The following is a 22,553-nucleotide window of genomic DNA, read 5'->3' on the forward strand; positions in this document are numbered from 1 at the left end:
ATTCACAAGACATGGTTAAAATAGACTAATCATTGGGCTTTTTGAACAGCATAACTCGAATAGGTAACATTGAGAAAGGCATGAATGCTTTATGCTGCAAATGACTTCCATTCTTCAGCATATTTATCTTTGAGGCCTTTTCTAAGATTTATCAAAATAAGCAAGGTTTCTTTTGTTTTGCTGGAATTTATTTTTAATATATATCAAGCACTTGTGCATTTCTTTTTATTATCTAAGTATGAGTTAGCCAAATTTCAATCTCCATCATGGTAAGAGAGATATTCTTTGTGTTTTCTGTTAAATCTCAGGGGAAAAATATGTATTAGAAACTCATTACACCTCCCTGATGGAATATAATAATGTGGGTTAACAGTATGCAGTTGGGTTACCTTCTAAAGATTGCTTGGCATAATATGATTTTCACAAAGCATACTACAATTTGCTTTATTAGCTTACTCGGGGTTCTGAGAAGAAAATCAATATTTTTACAAGAGTACTTCTTCATAAAAATATAAGCACATACATATAACCAGGGACTAAATCTTTGTCTTTAGGCTTCTTATGTTTGTTTAGTTCATTGTGAACTTTAAGCTACTCTTCCACCATAAAGAGCCTACTGTGACAAAGCCTAGGAGATCATCTACCTGCAACTTTCCACATACCTATGTGACTTGGACAAAAATTGTGAGGGATACTTCTGGCTACAGAGCTTTACTTAGAAGTATTTTTTGTAATACCCAAGAAAAGTGGCTGGCCAACTCATCCTCTGACTTTCAAAATATTGCATTAATTCCAACTATTTACTTCCTCCATTAGATTTTGATTATGTTATTTTACATTTTTAGATTTAACTGTGACACAAGTTCACATCATTGAAGATATTTGTAGGAATGACTCTCCAGTGGATCTGAAAACCTTGGAAGTGTCTAGCATATACAAAGAACTCAGATGTTTCACATGGTTGCAATTATCATTATTACTCTGCTCTGAATAATGGATAGAAACCGCTACATGAATAAAACTGTCAACAATATATTTAGGATATGAGACTCTTAAAGAAAAAAAGCAATTTAGTTATTTTGTACTTAATATCAAAATATTTAAGGCATAGTGTTTTATAAATTATTTGATCCAATTTTAAAAGGCATAGCAACTGTTTAATATTTTATTTTAAATCTTATTTTATTACTGCTCAAAGTAACTAAGTTTTTGTGGTTTATGTTTAAACAGCACATTCTTTCTGAAATTTAAAATGTACTTCACAAACATAAGATGTATAGTTTTATTAAATTATGGTCATTTGTGTCCCCCAATATTGACCCTAATAAACTTGTCTGGGGTCAGAGAACAGAACAGCCACTAGATAGACAAAGAGGCCAGAAAATGGTGGCACACACCTTTAATCCTATCATTTGGGAGGCAGAGATCCATGTGGATCTCTGTGAGTTCAAGGCCACACTGGAAAGCAGCCAGACATGGTGGCTCTTGCATTTAATCTCAGGAAGTGATGGCAGGAAGCAGAAAAGCATATAAGGTGTGAGGACCAGGAACTAGAGGCTTTTAAGCTTGGATGTGGACACAGAGGCTTTCAGTCTGAGGAAACAGGATCAGCTGAGAAGTTGGCGAGGTGAGGTGAGCTGTGGCTTGTTCTGTCTCTCTGATCTTTCAGAATTTACCCCAATAGCTGGCTCTGAGTTTTTGTGTTACATTGTTCTGATGGTGTGAGTATGAGAAATATATTGTTTTAAGAAAGTATGTACCTAAAGAGAAGAGCAAGTGCTCTTTACATCTTACTCATCATGCTTGATAATGATGTTGTTTTAGAGTCTGTGCTTTCATGCGGCTGCACTGAAATCCACTGCAGTAGAAACCAGCGTTCTTTTTCTTGAAACTTCTCTCCACACCACTAGCTGACGGAGTGTATTTGCTCTCACTGCATTTCCTCTGTTAAGAATCTTTGACCCCCTTCCTTTCCAGTCTGTCCCCCCTAATGGCAACTGCCAGAGCATCACTGCCGCTGTTGCTTATTCTGATCCTTTTCTGGCTGGGATAATGCATGGAGCAGCTGGCATTGTTCTCCTCTTAGTTCAGACGCTACTGTTGGGGAGTATACAGAATAAGGAAGTGCAGAGGTGCAACACAGACTACAGAAGAATGGGGGAGGATGTTCCTTTGGCCCTTTTACAACATCCATTTTTCTAGAGAAACAATTAGAAGTAGTGGTCTAGCTTAGCAGGAGCATTAATAGTTCAAAGGGAAAGACAAGAGATAATAATATATACCACAGCCTCTAAGTTGCTATTTAAATTTGTGGGACAGAAGTGTCTTCTTTTTATTCGATCTTAGATATTAATGTTCCATATGCTTAGAACGTCACCTCTAAAACTCATGTGTAATTTGATTATTAATATATGTAGATTAAGCTTGACCTGGCTTTGGCCACCTTGTATTAAAATTTCCATGACTGACTTTGACTTTGGCCAGTTTTTCCTGCACTTTTACTTAGGCAATCTCAATATAGTGGTTTGTGGAGCTTTACAGCTTTACGGTGTTGTCCTCTTGGATATCAACTGGAAACTAACGGCTCTGCTGAAGGCCACGTTTCCCTGACGTACTGTATACTAATAGCCCTACCCAGTTTGGTACTAGTGACAAAATTCAGAGTTCATGCATGCTTGCAAGACTTCTGCCCCTGAGCTATACTGCCAAACTTTCCTTCCTGTCTTCCAATTTTAGAGACAGGTAGTTTTCAATAGGTAAGGCTGGCCTTACAAGTGACTAAAGTTCCCCTGACTCAGCTTCCTCAGTGCTGAGAAAGCAGCTGTACACCATCTAGAAAATCTAGATGATTCTATTTAAATAGTTCTATGTATTATAAATGGAACCTAAGGCTTTGCACAGTTTACATAGATCCTCTACTCCAGAGCCTATCCGCAGTTATTGCAAAAAAACAAACAAAAAAAAAAAACCAAAAAAAAAAAAAAACCATGTTGTTGCCTCAAGTTTCTTGATATTTCATCACAAGTTAAAGGATTTACCATTAATAATGTTTCTGTGTACATTTTATTCCTTAAAATATGTTTAGTATCTATACATATGCAAATGTGTTGTACTTATAGGTGTCCACATACATATACTCATGAATTGTGTTTGTGCTAAACACTGTTCTAAAGACTTTGAAATTTTGTTTTATTTGATGCTCATAAAGCCAATGCTAGCTCTTTGTTTCTCAGAGTCCCTGAAATACATTTTTCTTCAAATATAAGTTAGGATGAAGTTCATCAGGGTTACCTTAGAGTCAGCTTTTTTATAAGACATGTTTTTTTTTTCTTCCATATGAGCACAGTTTTCTCAGTGTGATACCACAGGTATTTTAGTTATTATCTGTATCTGTTAATGATTCCAGAAGCAGTATTTCTAACCTACATCAGAGATTATTCTGCTCAGGTTTTGTTGACCTTGTATCTATATCTGTTCTATTTTTTAAGTGTAATGTTAAGCTAATTTTACTAAAGTATAAATTGCATTTGCCAGAATGGCCAAGCATCACTAAATTATTTGTTTTGAAATTATAATTTGTAACTTCCTGAATGAAATATCTAACAATCTGTACTTATCTTGATAAATCACTTTTAAAGATGTCCATTACCGTTAAAGAAGATATTGATTTGACTCAATTTTTATATAATTATGCCTGTATGTAAAATTATATTATTATATAACTATATTAATTTTGCAGTTAAAGATATATTAAGTAACATGGTGCTTGAAATACATGATTAATAATAAATAGTGTTATGAAGAATGGTGTTTTATAGCCAGGTAATGGTGGCTCATGCTTGTAATCCTAGCACTTGGGAGGCAGAGGAGACAGATTTCTGAGTTTCTGAGTTTGAGACCAGCCTGGTCTGCAGTGTGAATTTCAGGACAGTCGGGGCTACACATATAAACCCTGTCTAAAACTAGAAAAAAATGTCTTTTATAAAATCATATAGTACGTGCAACAGTTTTAGAGAAACAGAGATTTTCTATTTTTACTAATTAGCATATAAGCTAATAAATACCCAATTGGTCTTCTGTTTTTTCTGATAATTTTATCTCTTGGCTGATAAGAAATAGACATGGACACATTGTTGGACTGCAATATAATTTTCTACAGTGTTCCACTTTTGAGGTTTTTTTATTAGTTTGATCATCTTTAGTTTTTTTTTCTGTGATATATATGTCTTCATAGACAGTAACTTCTAACAACTGTTTACATGCCAAGTACTGAAGATATTTTATAATCATTTTATGTTACTTCTTTGATTACTACTGTGGTGTATTTTCTAGAGTGGAAGAACAAAGATGAAATCACTTGGCTTCTGTCACATGATGACATGGTACATAATCAAATTAAAAGACACCATTTCTCCCAGTTTATCTATAATCAATCACCAATACAATGCTAATGTTAGCATTTATTGCATGACATTAAGCAATTAGTTGAGTGATGGATTATGAAAGTTCATTCATACTTCCAGACAATAGTGAACTCAGAATTTTCATGTTTGGGGAGCTTGGGTGCTAGTGGTAGGGATTGGTGGGTGTTAACTAAAAAGTATTCTTAAATTTTGTTTTCTTGTACTAAGAATAGTTAGGTCCAAGGTGACTTGCCGAACACTTACTTACCTAATGTCTTCTATCTTACTTAGCCTAGAGTCACGTGCAACACAGAGGCGGGAAAGTCTCAGTTGTGTAGGCTGGAAAAAGAAAATGATTTTAAGGCAGGCTATAGGGGCATTATGACCTATGCCTGAGAGCTTCAGAAAATTCATTCTAGAAGAAGCTCCTTACCAGAATGGGAGAACACTTGTATAGCCCTGACCAGAGGGACAGTGAAGAATTCAGACCACTTGCCATCATCTAGCATCAAGATACCAACATTGATCGGATGGCTCACCCCCAAGCAGTGGGGTTGGGACCTGTCCCTTGTTCATGAGCTGGCTTTTTTGGAACCTAGTGCCTATGGTGAGACACTTTGTGCAGCCTTGGTTGCAGGGAGGAGGGGCTTGGACTTGCCTCAGCTGAATGTACCAGGCTCTGCGGACTCCCCATGGGAGACCTTGACTTGGAAGAGGTGGGAATGAGGGGTGGGTTGGGGGGAATGCTGGTGGGTGGGAGGAGGGAGGACAGGGGAATCCGTGGTTAGTATGTAAAATGAATAGAAAATCTCTTAACAGGAAAAAAAATAAAGTTATCAGTATTCTCAGTGAGCCTGTTTAAAATCTAACTCTGCAACCCCTTTCAGCCTTCCAGGTGAGAGTGGTTCATGATAGGATGTTGTCTAGGAGACTTCCATGCCTGCTGATGCCCCATAATACTTTATAGACTGCTGGCTTCAACCCTGTCAACCACATTAATGCCACACAATTCATTAAGAGGCTGCAGTCCAGGACCTGCCCAGCCATACCAATGCTACTTAGTACATTTTTTTTTTCTAAACCAGTAAGTTAATCATTTTTGGAAACAACCATGATATTGCCTCTGTATTTTGTATGCTTACTTGGAGGTGATGCTATGTATCATGTGGTTTTTAATACTTTCACAAAGCAACAGCTCTCACCTCATTTGGGATTTATCACAGGCACTTAATTGCCAGTAGTAGACTTTCTCTCTTGCTTGAATTATTTTTTATTTTTAAATTTCTGTGAACACTAAGCTGACATTATACAGTGGTCAGTGATGGACTCTTATTCAGTATTTGAAAGCCTACATTAGACAGTCGATGACTTACACTCTATCATGGACACCTCTCTTGACTTGCACAGACTGTTCTTTTCCAGGGTCTACCTTATACCTCACAGAACCATCTGTTGTATAATCTTAAGGTGTCTGTTCTTTTTATTCTCCATTTTCTGGAATAGTTTCTTAGTTCCTGCCTATTACAACCCCCCAACCCAATAATTGGATTGTCCCATCTCATCAGTTTAAACCTGGGGCTATCATTTCCTGGCCACTTTATGATCACCTCCTAATAAAGACTCTGGACACCATGGCCTAGTCTGCTATTATAAAACACAGGTTGTGACTCTAGCAACTGGGGAATTGCCTTCATTCAGGGTAAAAAGAAAATTAGTTTCCTTTAAATGGGTCTTTGAATCAAGCATATGGCAGGCAGTGAACTTGACATAGCTAATATAGTTTCTAGCCTAAAAATGGCATTTAAAAACAACTCATTTCATTTCCCATATGTACATTCAAAGAAATTTCACATTCTATAATGCTAACCATACAGATTTTTAGATACATTAAATTTTTTATCTTAAGCTTGTCTTTTTACATTTACTTGCTAATGTAAATGTTAAGTCGTTTTCTTAAATCTAGTAGGAAAGCAGACAATAAGACATTTAGCTTAAATGTTATGCTCACACAAATGCACTTTATAAAAAAAATGTCTTGCAGTGGCAAAAAACTGTAGGCTTTCAGACAAGGAGAAAGGCAAGGAACAGACATGCTGAGGTGAAACCCAGAAAGCATATGCAGGCATAGACAAGGGAAACAGCAGTTCTGCACTACAGTGCAGTGTTATGTCATTAACTGTCTTACTACTGTTGCTTTTATAATATTCCAACTCTGCAAATGCACTTCCTCATAGAGAATATCAGTGTGAGACCAATCACTTTAAAGAGACGCACAGGCTCACCAGACAGTGGTGGCACACGGCTTTAATCCCAGCACTTGGGAGGCAGAGCTGGGTGGATCTCTGTGAGTTGGAGGCCATCCTGGTCTACAAAGCAAGATCCAGGATAGCCACCAAAACTACATGAAGAAACCCTGTCTCAGTAAAAGAGAATCACAGGCTCATAATATATAAAGTACAGCAAACCAGTAAAAGAATTAATAATAGAGTATTAAGTTACCAGGTCTGGTATCTGCCTTATTAATCTGCATTTTCAATTGAATGTGTTTATTATCTTCTGAAACAATCTTATTTACTAACCAAGTACTGAACTGTGAGGTCTACAATTTTAAAAACCTTATTGTCCAATGGATAAGAAATGATAACTGTTATGTCATGATACCAAATAATTTAAGTCTTTCATCAGGTTATGTGAATATTTTTCTTAATCTAAACTCTCATTTACAGACAGGGTATCTATAGGTAATATAATAAGATTATATTAAAATGAAACAAAGAAATCACTCACTAATAATATGCTAGGTGAAGAACTCTGGTAGGAGATTCAGGAAGACATAGCATTGGGTATAGGAGTTGGTATAAAAAAAAAAAAAAAGGTACATCCTGGGAGACAATACATGCAGGAGTGGTGGCTTCGATGGTAAGACCATCTGCTGCTCTTTCAATTCCCATATCAGGCAGAACACAATCATGTCTAACTCCAGTTCTTAAGGTTCTGATGTCTTCATTTGCCCAATACATACTTGAATTTACATCACATACACACACACACACACACACACACACACACACACACACACACACACTCACACACACATAAATAAAAACATTTAAATATTTTTACAAAGATTTGGAGGACATGTTTCCCATGTTTGAATGTGTGTATCCATATACTATCCATATGTACATACGGCTAAATAAAACCATTCTAATATATAAGTATCCAATAAATTTCCAAATAAATAAATAAATTATTGCATAATTATAGGATTAATGCGGGCATATGAGTATGATATTTGTTTATACTACTTGGAAACATGTTTTCAGATCACTAATTTTCAAGTTTGTTCATGTACTGTAATTTATATTTAAACATTCAATAAGTTTTGTTCACAGGTGTTTGTGCAAAGTCAGATAGCAGTAATCATCTCCCTGAAGCAACTCAATGAGGAATTCCACAAGCAGTTATTGGTGCTGCTGCTGAAAACATACAGCAAATCCCTTGGCAGAAAAAGTTCCTCAGAGAAGAGCAAACCAATTAGTTATACAATCTCTGACTTATCATACACATGGATAACAAATGAAAAAGATGCTATGAATTTGAAAAAGAGCAAGAACAAGTATATAGAAGGGGTGGAGGGAGAAAACGGAAAGGAAAATGATGCAATTATAACTTAAAAATAAAATTAAAGCGAGCTTTAAAAATCCCCCCAGCAGCCGGGCATTGGTGGCGCACGCCTTTAATCCCAGCACTCGGGAGGCAGAGCCAGGCGGATCTCTATGAGTTCGAGGCCAGCCTGGGCTACCAAGTGAGCTCCAGGAAAGGTGCAAAGCTACACAGAGAAACCCTGTCTCGAAAAACCAAAAAAAAAAAAAAAAAAAAATCCCCACAGCAATTGGAGGAACATGTATTAATGGAATTAGCTAAATAAAAGGTAGATACCACAGCAAGGATATACACACTTTACATGTCTTTATGACTAATGGGTTTGAGATGCTCCATCACTTTGTGCTAGCCTCTAATCCATGCAATAGGTTTAGACTGACAAATGGGCAAAAACAAAATACATTTTAAATAGTAGAAGTTCATATCTGAAACTTACAAAAATGTACCATCTGAAGGCCAGGTTAGATATGCTAATGTAATTGAATAAGCATGCTGTAAATTTTTATTTCAGTATTACATAGTCATGAATGGATCACAAACATTGTTATCTACTTATGCATATTTCATACGAATGTCAACAAAAAGCAATGAAAAAATGTGAAAGGAAGATGTCTTGATTATTTGACTTGAGTAATTAGAGTCAAAGTGGTTTATTTTTTGTTTTTATACACATTGTGGTATTAATCACAGGGCGTGGGTACTAAGTGGCTGACTTCTAATTCCTGCTACATACATTTTAAAGTTCTGTAATATCTGAACAGTTTCTATCTATATCATATTCATTGTCCCAGTCTTAAAAAACAAATGTACATTTAATAAACACAGTGCCCACATTTTTGTATAACAAGAAGCCACCAATATGCTATACTGTTCAGGCATGAACACGATCTTATAGTGTGTCTTCTAGTCCTTGCAGAAGTGAATATGAATCTATCATTATGTATTTTGTATCTTCCTATATAACTGCCCTGATAGACTCACTTTATGTGTATTCTTATTGAATGCTTGTGACTTGACATAACTCCCATTTCTTGTAGAAATTTTTAGCTAAACATGTGGTATACTTGTAATACTAACATGCAAGTATCCAAGGCAGGCAGACTGCAGAGCATTTGTGACCAGCCTGGGCTACCTGATCAGTTTCAGGCCAGTCAAGGCTATAATGTGAGACACTGATTCACTAAAACAAACAAGACAGAAATGTGTGGTTTTGGCTCCACACTTATGTTGACTTACTTTAAGAAAAATAAGTGTCAACACCCAGAGAATAATTATATATGTAAGCAATTTCTATTATTTTACAATTCTTTTAATTTATATTGTATTTTTTTCACAAAATTGTAAAGACTCTTAACTTCAGATTTTAAAAAGTTAAATGGCATTTTCCATTAATGCTGTTCTAATTTTTAAATGGCTATTGGTTTAGTCTCTATTTAATATTTAATAAACCTATCTTCACAGATTTTCAGTGTGTCCTGAAATCAGCAAAGTACTTTTACATATATTATCATCATGTCTGGTTTGGACCAATGAATGAATGTACTACATAAAAATAAGTGCAAACTATGTTCAGGATCCCTTATCTTCTAGACTGATGCTTCATTACAGGTAGTTCCCATTGTGGGAGAATATTACATATTGTAAAAACAGGGAAAATTATAACTTTTTTATTGGTGACTTTAAATTGTCAACTGATTCCATAGTTTTAACTACCAATATTTGCTCTAAATGTGTAATAATAAAAAAAAAAAACCAACTGAGCTATCCTCTGTTAGGGATGTAAAAATGGTCTTAGTCTGTTACAAAGTCTGTGTTCCAATAACTAGGCTATTTCAAAACTGTGCACCCATTCATGCTTTCACCACTTGCTGAGCTTGGAGGCCTTTCAAGTACACCTCAAAACACACAGACGCTTTCTTTTCTAGAGTTTGACCTCGATAGCAGGTATTCTTATCACTAGTCAACTAACTTCTCCTGACTTGTATTTCTCTTCTCTTTCTTTCTTTGACATGCTGCAGTAGCTAACATATTATGGAGAGAAGAAGGTACCGAATTAAATTATATTTTATATTGTTCTGGCTTCTTGGCTTGATTTTACTATATTTGCAGACTCATTTGTTTCAATATTTGGCTTATTTTTACTTTGACTCAAGATTTTTTTTATTGTACTCCAATTTTCTACTATAAACCTGGTGCTATTGAAATATTTATCACTTGAATAGGACAGCAAATAGCTCAGTGGGTAAAGGCCCTTGAAACCAAACCTGAAAACATGAATTTGATCCTGGGACACATGGGGTAACAGGAGAGAACCAATTTCTTTTTTTTTTCTTTATTAAGAAATTGTTTATTCATTTTACATAGCAACCACAGATCCCCCTTTCTTCCCTCCTCCCGCTCCCTCACCAGCCTTTCCCTCAACCCACCCTTTATTTCCTCCTCTGAAAAGGTAAGGCCCCACATGGGGAGTCAGCAAAGCCTGGTACCAACTTCTACAGATTATCCTCTTGCCTCCTTCTGCATGCTTTGCCATACACACAAGCAAGCACACACACACACACACACACACACACACACACACACACACACACCCCTAAGTGAATGTAAAACATAGCAATTACTACTTCACTACAGGTCACTTTGATTCATTAAAATAGTCAGAAACTTCCATTATAATATTTTTAAGTGGCCGGGAGGTGGTGGCGCACGCCTTTAATCCCAGCACTCAGGTAGGTAGAGGCAGGCAGATCTTTGTGAGTTCGAGGCCAGCCTGGTCTACAGAGCAAGATCCAGGAAAGGCACAAAGCTACACAGAGAAACCCTGTCTCAAAAAACCAAAAAAAAAAATATTTTAAGTGGTTTTCAAAGTTTAAAAGAGGTTAAAACTGTAAAAGCAATTGAAATTACCATACTTTCCATAGTATAAGAATAATTATACAACTGTCTTACGAAATGATTATATTTTTCAGAAAAATTAGTTACTAAGTTTAAGCATAATTCAAATAGTTTCACTGCCACTTTGTATCGTCTTCATATTTATTTCTAAAATACTTATAGCTCTTACTAATACTCAGTAAGGCTGCTCTTGGCTTTTGAATAGTAGACAGCATTGAAAAAAAATGTTATACAATATAACTCAGGAACACGATTTTTGTTGTCCTCTTCTCTAGTCAAAAAGACTGAGGAAAATGGTCTTCTCACTTCTCTTGCCAAAGAGAAGGCATTCTGACTTTCTACCTTAAGCTCTCCAAGCCTCCTTCATGATCTTCTCTAGTAACTTATTACTGAAGCAGTTCTAGTGTGACCACATCACCTTTTTACTCCACTTGAATATTTCACCTTCCAATGTACATAGCTCATTTATGCCAAAACCTGCATTGACATGTCTATTAGTGTTTCTTTATACCATATGTCCTCTTAAGAGCAAAACCTATTTCTCTGACCATTAAAATATTTATTTTAATTTATCATTGCGATGGAGAGTATAACTTCTGCTGAGCAGGAGATCAGGGATCACAGGCCTGGTTCTGGTGGTTGACTGTTGGACAAATTAAATGAATTGTTTTATCACTTAACTTTTCATAACATTCGTCCCCATGTGCTGATCACTCCCTCTTCAAGTCTGTGATATGGAAATCAACCTAAAGTACATGAAAAAGTTCATATATTTTAACTTTTATAAGTGTTAGAATTATTAATTTATAACAATCAATTCACAATCATTATGTAATATTAGTATAATAATTATCCACCCACTGGCTCATCTCAGACAGACACTGAAAGGGACAGTAATGTAAATAATTCTGGCTGATGCATTGGTCGTAAGATGGTACATACTTCTGTACTATTAGTGTCTGTAAAAGTCAGGATGCCATCATCCCCAAAAGTCTTTACAGCAAAAAATGAAACAACAAGCAAGATATATTTTCTGTTATTTTTGGGACTGAACCCAGGGCTTTGTATATAAGCAAATGTTACTTTAGTAAGCATAACACAAAGACATTATTTTCATGAATTAATATGAATGTTTCCAGTGTCTGAAGATATATTTAGCTGCAAAACCATGATACAAATAATGGTAACATTTGAAAACACAAAAGAAAATATCCTAGTCAAGGCTAGAACTGTCCATATTAAAGTTTTAGCTAAAAATGAGATTTTGTTTTTAACATGTGAATGTATACTGAAAGTTTTGCATATATATAATATATATATGCATGCAAATATATATTAATAGCCATTGAAAAGTGGAAAGATAGTATTAAGTAAATATTTTGTAACTTTTTAAATCCACTGATATACCTTTGATTAGCAAATCATCATAGAACTTAAAGTTGCTACTGATCATATTATATATACTAAGGCCATTTGACAGTTTAATCCAAAAAAGTATTATTACAAGACTCTTTTTTATATTGGTTTAAATATGCACCCAATATCCAGAAATGACTCAAGTTGTATTAGAACAAATTTCATAATGTATGTATTGTTTAAAATAAATATCATAGTTAACAGGGTATAAAATCACTCTATTGGTGTCCTGACCCAGGGGTTAGATACGAGTACACACTGCAACCATAGTCCTTCAGTACATTAGTATTGTATTAAATGTTCAGTATAGATCAGAAATACATCTACTCATTAGAGGGTATAAAATTATTTCTGTGCCTTCTATACACTCTGTGTAGAAAGAAAGCAGAATACAAAGGAGTTAAGGTAAGCATGAACTAATTTATAGATTAACAGCTAGATTAACAATTGATTTGGGAAAGACATGATACATGTGTTTGTCTCCATCAACGTATAGAAAATTTAAAAAAAGAGAGAGAGATATTAGAACTTGAATGGCAGAAGCTTTCACTGAATTCCAGGGTGTTTGTAATGTGTTATAACATTGGACACCCAATAAAATTCAGTGTAATTAAAAACAATAGGACTATTTATTCCTTATTCTGAAAATCAGGACCCCTCTGCCTTTACAGCAGTATATATTGTTTACAAATACTATTTCTAATATGAATGTATGTATTAGAACTTGAAAAAACATTGGGTATGTAGAGGTTAACTTGTTTGAGTTACTTATGAGGTAAGGGAGAGCTTTGCTTTGGAGCAGGTACTTAGAATGAAAAATGCCCCGGGTTCAGTCCTAGTTATAAAAGGAAGTCAAAATGTTACCTAAAGAATACAGCACTGTTTTAAATATTGTTTTCAAAAGTAATTAGTAGACTTGAACTTTCTCCATATTTTTCCAATTTTTTGTGATGGGCTCAACAGCAGGTCCTGGCTTACTTACCTGTTTATGAATTGATTGTTAAAGATGCAAATGACACCACATCTGGTAGCCTTCAAGAACAACACACTGTCTTTGTAGAAGATTGAGCTAGAAAATGTGAATGGCATTTTACTACACATGAATATGAACAGAAAGCTCTTGGGGAAATCTGTGGGGACAAAGTATGAGAAATGTTCCACTAGAAAATCAAATTAAAATTTTAGTAGGTTCGTGAATTCTTGGGAAAGAAGATATAAAATTGGATATAGTAGAGAAGACAGAAGTTTAACACAGAACAGGGAACCCAATTAGGTTTGAGGAAAAATGAATACAGTGATGAACAGACTTCTTACCTGCATTCAACCTTTCCATGAGATATAGCATCATTAAATTCTCAACATTTACTGCTTCTTAAAATATTATTGTCTGCCAATCATTCTTTTAATTATGTACCCCTCAATATCATTTAATTCTCATAATAGCTGTGCCTTATACTTCTTACCTCTAAATCCAATATGGGCAATGATCTCACAATTATAATTATGTGCCCAAAAGTGAGTGTTTTCACGATGATTTCATAAACACCTAGGGAATATATTTCTACTGAAGAAAATTAAAATGAAGAAAACAGAGTAAATCTCAGATAAAGATATTTATTTATATTTTACTTGTGACTGGTGTACTGGGATATGTTTTATGGTTTATAAAATTACTAATGTGAATTCACATTTTAAAGGTAAGAAATACAGTTGCAGGCTTACATGTGTGATTTGGATAAATTATGTGTTTTAAAGGACACTTCAACTCAGAAATTGAATCAGTTCAGTAACTCAGAATGGGATCCCGTTGAGCATGTTATGTAAAAAACAGGATAAAAAAATCCAAACAAACAAACAACATAATGGAAGTATAAAGAGAGGTGAGGGATGAAAATAGTTCAAGAAAATCAGCAGATATCTGGATGATAACTAATTGTCTGTTCCACATGTGCTCTAATTCATCATGGGAGTCATCAGGAGCAGCTCAAGGTAGATGGCTACTCACTCAAAATTGAGAGAGCATAGTAAGAAACATGAAGTACATTAGAGGTTTCTGCACAATTCAGACAGACGCCACAGTGTGACTTGTTTATGTTTGATTGATATGTTTCAACAGCAATATACAGGAACCAATAATATTAAATTGATGGTTACTAATGTATAGCATATGTAAATCCTGCTAGTGTCTACGTGTAGGCTTTACTAATACAAATAAAAAGTAGTAATATTTTTAAGCCTTGTTATATGTACATGAAATTTATATTACACAAAGGTATACACACACACACACATATATACATATATATAGGGAGAGAGAGAGAGAGCTTAAAGCTGACAATGAGTGAATTCTTTCTTATGGAATTTTTTATGGCTTGCATGTAGGTCTTGTCATATCTGCTACTGTTCAGGAATATCTTCTTTTAATGAGGTATTCTTTGGTAATATAATTAACAGATCATTGTTGAACTAATCTATAGTCATTTCAAGCCATATGAGTTACTGCATGATGTAAATCTATGTGCTACAAGAAAAACATACTATGTATAAAAACCATAAAGTCAGAATTAATCTTTCAATATATTTCTCTTTCAATTATGAAAATAAAAGAGATATGATTCTATACATCAAAATGTGTGACTTTACATTTAGTAGCACCAGATTTACAAGATTAAATATGTTTTAAATTCCATAGGCAAATATTTGTATAAATGAGGAAATTTATTTTGTTCCTCTATGGCTACAAAGCCTGATAGTGAACTTGGCAGACTGGCAGTGATCTCAATGGAAAAACATGAAAATTCTTAGTCAATTTTTGTTGTTAAAATTTAAATGAATTACTTTAGACCTTATGGGTATTTTGAGAAGTTAAGCATTTTAACCAACAATTGACTTTTCAACTTATCAAGATTTAAGTATCATCCCCCATCCTTCTAAGATCATGCACTGTGTAAAATATAAGTTGGCTGAATAAATTAGAAGTAAACAATATAATTGGAAAAATAAACTGATCACCCAGTTTAGAAAAGGAAGATCCATGGGGTTAGAGCTGAGTATAGTGAATATAAGCAGAGGCTGAATCCACAAAGAATAGACTACATGAGTATTGGGGGCCTGTAGCAGGTGTGTAAGCTCCTAGGACAGGTGTGGATAAGCTTGTAGGTACCCAGAACTGGTGTTTACTCTCTCAGAATAGATAAGAATGTACACATGGGTGCCTAGACAAATTTATAGACTCCCAGGCATGCAGACATGAATATGTAAGAGCTGCAAGTCAGGTTTGTATGTTGCCAGGACAGTTTTACATGAGTACATAGTATCCCTAGACAGCATGGACAGGTGTAAATGAGGATATGGATGCTTTCAGACAGAAGTGTATACTTTCAAAACAGGTGCTCATCAATATGGGGGTCCCATACTACATGTATGTATTTTCTCAGGACAAATGACAATTTGTTTGTACAGGTGTGTACACTTTCAAATAGGTATGTATGAGGATGTGGGAGATCCAGGTAGGTAAACACTCTGCAAGGACAAGTGTTTCTTAAGTTGTGGCAAGAGCTTTAGGGCTTAGATTTCAGCGAACCTCATCCACCTATCAAGTGGCATCCTTTGACCTTCCTGTGCCTCTTGGCGTGTATTTATGAAAGAGTGGGAAATTTTATATGTAATGCCTTCAGGCAACAGTTAAAATACTTAGTTAAAAAATTACAGATTCTTGTAAAAAAATTAGTTTATTTCAGACTGAAGAAAGAGACTTTCAAAACTATGAACTTAAAAAAAAAACACTGATACTTCAGATCTGGGTGTAGGATGTTTGACAGTATACATTCTCCAAAATCTTGTACATTTGGTCTTTTTCATTTCTAAAAGTCTTTATAAACAGTGACCTCCCAAATGAGTGAAATTTCTTCCTTTTTGGGGGAACTATGATAAATATTACAATGGAATTTATTCTTCATTAGTGACTTTTACCCCTTAACTAATATCCACAATAAATAGGGAAATATTCCATTCTAATCTCTGTTTCAAAGAGCTCATAACTCCATTTTTGCTTGTTTGGAGACATGCACTGATTTATACACAGGGATCCACCTCACTGCAGGTCAGGAAGACCAGGAAAATGCCTGTGTTGTCTCCTGCAGAGACATCCCTGTACTTTGTTTTATTAGCATTATGTAACATCTTCAATGCAGCATTGCTAGGGACATGATAGGCGCTCAGGTTTTGTTGTAAAGGTTTCTGATAATTCTATTTTGAACTTTTGAAATGTGTTTTATTCCTAAGGTCTTGGAATTGGGAACATGTTCTACGTTTTTTATGAAGATGGAATCAAAGTGATACAACCCACAGAATGTGAATTCCAGAGGCACATTAAACCCAGTGAAAAGCTCCTTGGATTTCAGGCAAGTATCTGAAAAGTTCCTTTAAAGTTTTATGAGAAAAATTTATAAAGTAAAATTATGTTGTAGAAGGACAATGAAGTGTATAACTCTGTGAAACTTGTGAGGGAAGAAAATTCTAAATTCGTGATGCTGTCTGTGATTTCACGAAGGGAAAATAATATATTTTACAGTGTTAATACTTGTGTTATCAAGAAATTGATAGGGATGAAATTTCAACAGTAAACACAACATTTAATAACTTTCTCAGTCTATGTAATTTAGAACATCTCTAGTTTTTTAGGACACCATTTCTTTAACAAAGTAAAAGAAAACAGGATAATTTTTAGAATATATATATTTTTGATACCAAACTTATTTTGCCTGTCTTCTCCCACACAAATTTATAAGCTTATGCTAAACACTCAAAATGTGATTATTTAAAATATAATGAACATACTTTCAGACAAAATTATTTCCTAATTCCCATATTTAAAGTTGACAAGGCCATGTGACTAAAGAAGACATTTAAGATTGTGATTTAGAACTTGATTTTATATCTTCATCCAGCCCATTAGAGGCTGGTAGTGCTGCTGTATATTGATATATGAAGACACCATTCACAGATAAAACTAATGCCCACAGATGAAAAGCAAACATATATAGTAGTAAAATGGGGAGCACATAATATTAAATTGAATTAAATAATTATTTATTACATGAAGTATTTTTTCTATGTTTAAACATAGAAAGTATGGTTAGTCCACTGTGCACATGTGGTACTGGACTCCACGGCTTCAAGTTTCCAACTGTTAAGTAAGTTCATGGGAAGATAGTCGAGTGTTACATAAGATGACAATGTTTCATTAGGGACATCTATTACTCTGTGTCTGTCTCTGTGTTTGCATCTCTCTTTCTTTGTATCTCCCTGTCTCTCTCTTCCTCTTCCTTTCTCTCACTTCCTCCTCCTCTCCTTTCCTCATCCTCCCTTCCCTCATCCCCTTCCTTAATCCCTCTCCCTCCCATACTTCCCTCTCCTCCTCTCCTCTTTCTGTTTATCTACACATACATTTATTTTGAAACATTGACTCAGAATTGTGGGCTAAGGTGTGAAGTCCAATGACAGTTGGACTGACCGACAGTAGAATATTTAGGTGAGAGAGGAACTGTCTGTCTAAGTGCTGTCGGCCAGTACATCAGGCTGGAAACTCAAATTAACCTGAAAGTTGAATTTTAGGACAGGTAGAAAACTCAGTCTAGGTTTCAATATTAAAATCTTGAGACAGAATTTTGTCTCTGTTTGGGCGCGTGAGTTTGGGGACATGCAGACCATACTGGATGATGTCAGTCACCTACATAAACACCTTCTTCCTATCTGTATTGGGATTTGGCTAAGCATTTGAATACCCAGGGCTAGTCAGGGAGACGTAGGTGGCCACTTTCGCCTGTTCTTCCTTTAGTGTGTGATGAGGTGTGTATTCATGACAAGCTCAAATGCTGCTGCTCATAAACATGGACAAGGAGCAATAGTTGAAACAATTTAACAAAAAGCTCATTGCCTTCATCCACTGCGAGTCACTCAGTTTTGTTTAAAAGGGATACATCTCATTCCGTCCCTATTTTAACATTAATCCCTGCTTTGTAATTACACTAAACAGTGTTTTCCTTTTGTTGTTTCTCAAAACATTTCCAAGAATAATTTATCACTGAGGTTTTAGGGGATAAATATAATCTCTAGTGCCTATTAATTTATGATGATAGGATCTGAAGTACTATTTGGATGAGGGAAAACATCCTTTCTTGGAGTAGTGAAATTAAATCTATCTTATCTGATTTTAGAGAATACCTCTCTTGGATATAAGTGGTAGGGGAGAAATCGTTTGGAATCATTTTTTCCTCATGAATAAAAAATAAACATTGATAAGATATTTTTCAAAGTCATTTCAACATTAAGGTAGTAACAGTTCAGTTCCCCACACAGGGTGTGTGGATCAATGAAGTGTAGATAAGGACTGATACACTTCGAATCTTCCATCAAATTCTTCAAAAGGTGCTGTTTGCTTGCTCTAAATAAAAATTCTATTTTGGTGCAACGTCAGTTTGCATTAGGTTTCAGACTTTGGGAGAGCACTGGCGAGGATTCGTTCAGTGAACTGTGTTATTCTTTCATCTCCTGGGTTGATTTTTGCCCTTTGTTTTGTATCTCTGGTTGGCAGGACTCTTGCTTTATTTATATTAGATCTACACAAGATTTCTTCTTGTCAGGGAGGGTATGATCTTCAAGCAAATATATTTCTCCTTCAGACTTATGGATTCATATTCAAATTGAACTAAGTTTTGGGGAAAAATGTTTAAAACTCTTTAGATTACTTACTTTTCATTCTCTTGGATATCAAGGACTGTCAATCTCATCTACCACTCACATGGCCTTTCAAGGTTTTTAATTCAGTCAACCCCAGGCCTTACAGATAGAGCATTCTTTGGATCCAGCTGCTAATCTTGACAAAAACCAGGGTCCTACTCTGACCAGCTACTGGTCCAGCTGTGAGAAAATGGCCCATGAATTATCATGCTTAACTAATCTAGAACATGCCCCCAAAGGTTGTTTACCTGCATTCAGTGCCAATTTAAAGCGTTCTGAGAAGCCAACCAGAACTCACAGCCTTTTGTAGCACACCTAACACGGATCTCTAAGATTCCTGCACAAAGGAGCTTCCTCCTTTGAAAACTAATTTCCTTTGAGAAGTCAACATCAGTACTTTATCAGAATACAGAGTATACCTAGGGATAGGAGATCCACAGCACAATACCTGGATGAGGCAAGAGTGACACAAGTCAGCAAGCAGGAACAGACCACGTTTCTCCACAGTGAGCAACCAACTCACCAACTCTCCTAGTGACGATTCCAGTTTCCCTTTGCTTCTTGTTCTGTTTCTAATTCAATTACTACTTTTTGATATTAGGTACCCCAAACACTGATTTAAACAGCAGCCCTCTTAGGTTGTGTGGACCCATTACATCCAGGTATAGCCAGTGGGCAGCTCTCGGAGTTCCACACTACAATGGGGTCTGGAAAACACAAGCAGGAGACTCCCCCACAGAGTGCTGTCTCAGTGGGGCACTGCTCAAACAGGGCTTAATTTGCAGAACTGTGGAGCGATAAGAGTTTATGCTTTTGTTCCTTTGCATGTGCGGTGACATCATGCAAAGAACTTCCTATGGAGAGTAATATAGATGCCTTCTAAATATTCCTTCAGAGATTACTCTCTAGATTTCAAAAGAAATACGTTTATGAAACTGTTCTTTGAAGTGCTAGATGTAAAGAGATCTTCTGATATTTCTAAAAATGCACACTGTTGTAACATTCTTCCTCTGTGTTTCTGTTGAACATCTGTTTGGAAGCTCCCACTAGGGTGACTTTGGCTGAGGGTGGGGGTTTAAAGCAGGTAGCAGCGTCCCGATGGACGTGTGCAGTTCCCTTGTGCATTAGGCACAATAAGGTTATAGAGACACCGTATTAAGGCTCTTCAAGGAGCTATTGATAGCCAAGCTGTGTTAATCACTGTGAGCAGAATGATTAGTGCATTCAAAGTTACTTGAATTTTTCCCTAGATTTTTTTAATGGTAGAGATGTTAAGTGATTTAAAAAAGTATTGAAACAAATGTTATTAAGCATAAAAATACTTGATATTTAAAATGCCATACAATTCCTTACCATATATGACTTAAATTACAGGTTTTGTAGAGTTTATTGTATTTGTATAATGAAAATACAGAAATTTATTGCTAAGAAATAAAAGTTTATTGTTGTTTATTTTTAAGAAATAATGGTTTGTTCCACCATGTCTCCTCATGTCCACTCCACACTTTATATATTAAATTAAACATTTTTTTTTGTCCTTGGCACATAATGTATTTTGAACTATCACTATTTTTGTTTTGTTTTGTTTTGTTTTTTTGAGACAGGGTTTCTCTGTGTAGCTTTGTGCCTTTCCTGGAACTCGCTTTGGAGACCAGGCTGGCCTCAAACTCACAGAGATCTGCCTGCCTCTGCCTCCCGAGTGCTGGGATTAAAGGTATGTGCCACCACCGCCCAGCCTGAACTATCACTATTAAATATTTTATGTGGGTATGTTTTTGACAATTAATCATTTTAGTCAAACAATCCCCATTTTCATTTTTAAAGTGTACTAAAAACTCTATCAGGTTACAAACATCAACTGAATTTTTCAGGAAGGAAAGGAAGCATAAATCAGCAAATTATTAGCATTAATTTTATTAAATATTTAAATCTGTAGATATTCCAAAACTGTTCAGTATTGAAATTTAAATTTTTATATGCTTTGTGATTATTTTATTCAATGGATTTTCCATGCTGAAATTAAGATATAGTCACCTAATAAGAATTCAAATGACAATGCCTGAAATCTAAAATTCACTGGTCTTACCTAAAGAGGCCGTTAAGTCATTGCCCAGAAGAATTAGTTTCTGATTGTTGATTTATTTTTAAATTTTTGTTGAATCATTTTAGGAAATTATTATGGACTTTTCAACACTTTAATAATGCAGTCAATCTTTCCCAGAGCTTGCTAAGCTATAGTAAAGCTGCACCATCAGCTACACTGTTCATTTATCTCTAAAGCTTAATATACAAAATAATTACAATAGCTACTGTTCTCTTATGGAAATGAACATGCACAAAGCAGCATGTTATATAACACCAACAGACACACAAACTTCTGTTTCAGTCCTATTTGTCAAAAATTATTTCCTAGTGAAAACTCAAAAGGATGACAATAGGAGTTTCCTGATGGGAAGTCTGGGAGCTTTCAGATGAAATTAAACCATATTTTTAATATAAATTTATTTTTAAAAGGTACATAAAACATAAAATGGTATGGTATATATTCTTCAGCACAATACAGTATTTCAATACATGTAGTCATTGCATATTTTTTATATCAGATTAGATATATATGATTTCAAATAAGGGTTTTTTTGTGGAGAAAAAGAATCCTAACTCTTTTACCATTTTAAAATTAGCCATAATCACTGTGCTTTTCAACAGCTCCCCAGAATGTCTTGCTACCTTGCTAATTTTAACTTGGTACCTACTGATCAGCCTTTTTTCTCGCCTATCTACTCAAAACCCTTATCCTCTAGTACTTCTCAGTTGATCTACAGTGCTATGACATCAGATTTTAGTTTTATTTTTTCTGCATAAGAGAAATTTGTAGCAATTTGTCTTTCTGTCTCACTTTGGACTATTTCACTAAATATAACATTAAGTTACATCTATTTTCTAACAAACAACAGGTTGTCAGGATTGTTAGAGCTATTTAATATGCCGTTGTGTGTTGTACCCCATTTCCTTATCTATTCATTGTAATCTAAAATAAATTTCTCTAATATTAAACTCTATATTATCACTCATACCCATCTTAAATGAGTTTTGTTTAATTGTTAATACATAGGTCTTGATTGAAAACTCCCATTGTGTCAGATTTTGTGGTAATAATGTCTTGAAGAGGAAAGAGGAGGACACACATGAGCTATAAATTACAGGCCTGTGTATGTGTGGCCATTGCTCTTATAGGAATATGAATAAAGGAGCATGTTAAAGACAATCACCCTGCTGAACTTTCTTTGAATGAAGCATCTTTCCCTAGATCAGGGAAGTGCACTGCCATGAAGCTAGAAGAGAAGTAGCAGGACAGATTGGCATGGGGCCATGCAAAAGATGTTCTATTGTGAGTCTCACCTCACTGCTGCACAGACAATGGGCTGAAGGGAG

General features: G+C 35.2%; 1 protein-coding gene across 4 annotated transcripts in view; it reads left to right on the top strand.

Annotated features, from left to right (window-relative positions):
- The window catches only part of Fstl5 (follistatin like 5), a 567,974-nt gene that overhangs the window by 466,417 nt on the left and 79,004 nt on the right, over nucleotides 1-22,553 (top strand). For 2 of the 4 annotated variants that reach the window (XM_028867183.2, XM_028867182.2), the window contains exons 11-12: nucleotides 10,088-10,114; nucleotides 16,665-16,783. In XM_028867183.2, coding sequence (XP_028723016.1) covers nucleotides 10,088-10,114; nucleotides 16,665-16,783 — 146 coding nt within the window. The remainder of the gene's footprint in view (nucleotides 1-10,087; nucleotides 10,115-16,664; nucleotides 16,784-22,553) is intronic. The other 2 variants (XM_037206672.1, XM_037206671.1) reach the window with 1 other exon arrangement.

Source organism: Peromyscus leucopus, chromosome 6, assembly GCF_004664715.2.
Source record: "Peromyscus leucopus breed LL Stock chromosome 6, UCI_PerLeu_2.1, whole genome shotgun sequence".
NCBI classification, from domain to species: Eukaryota; Metazoa; Chordata; class Mammalia; order Rodentia; family Cricetidae; genus Peromyscus; species Peromyscus leucopus.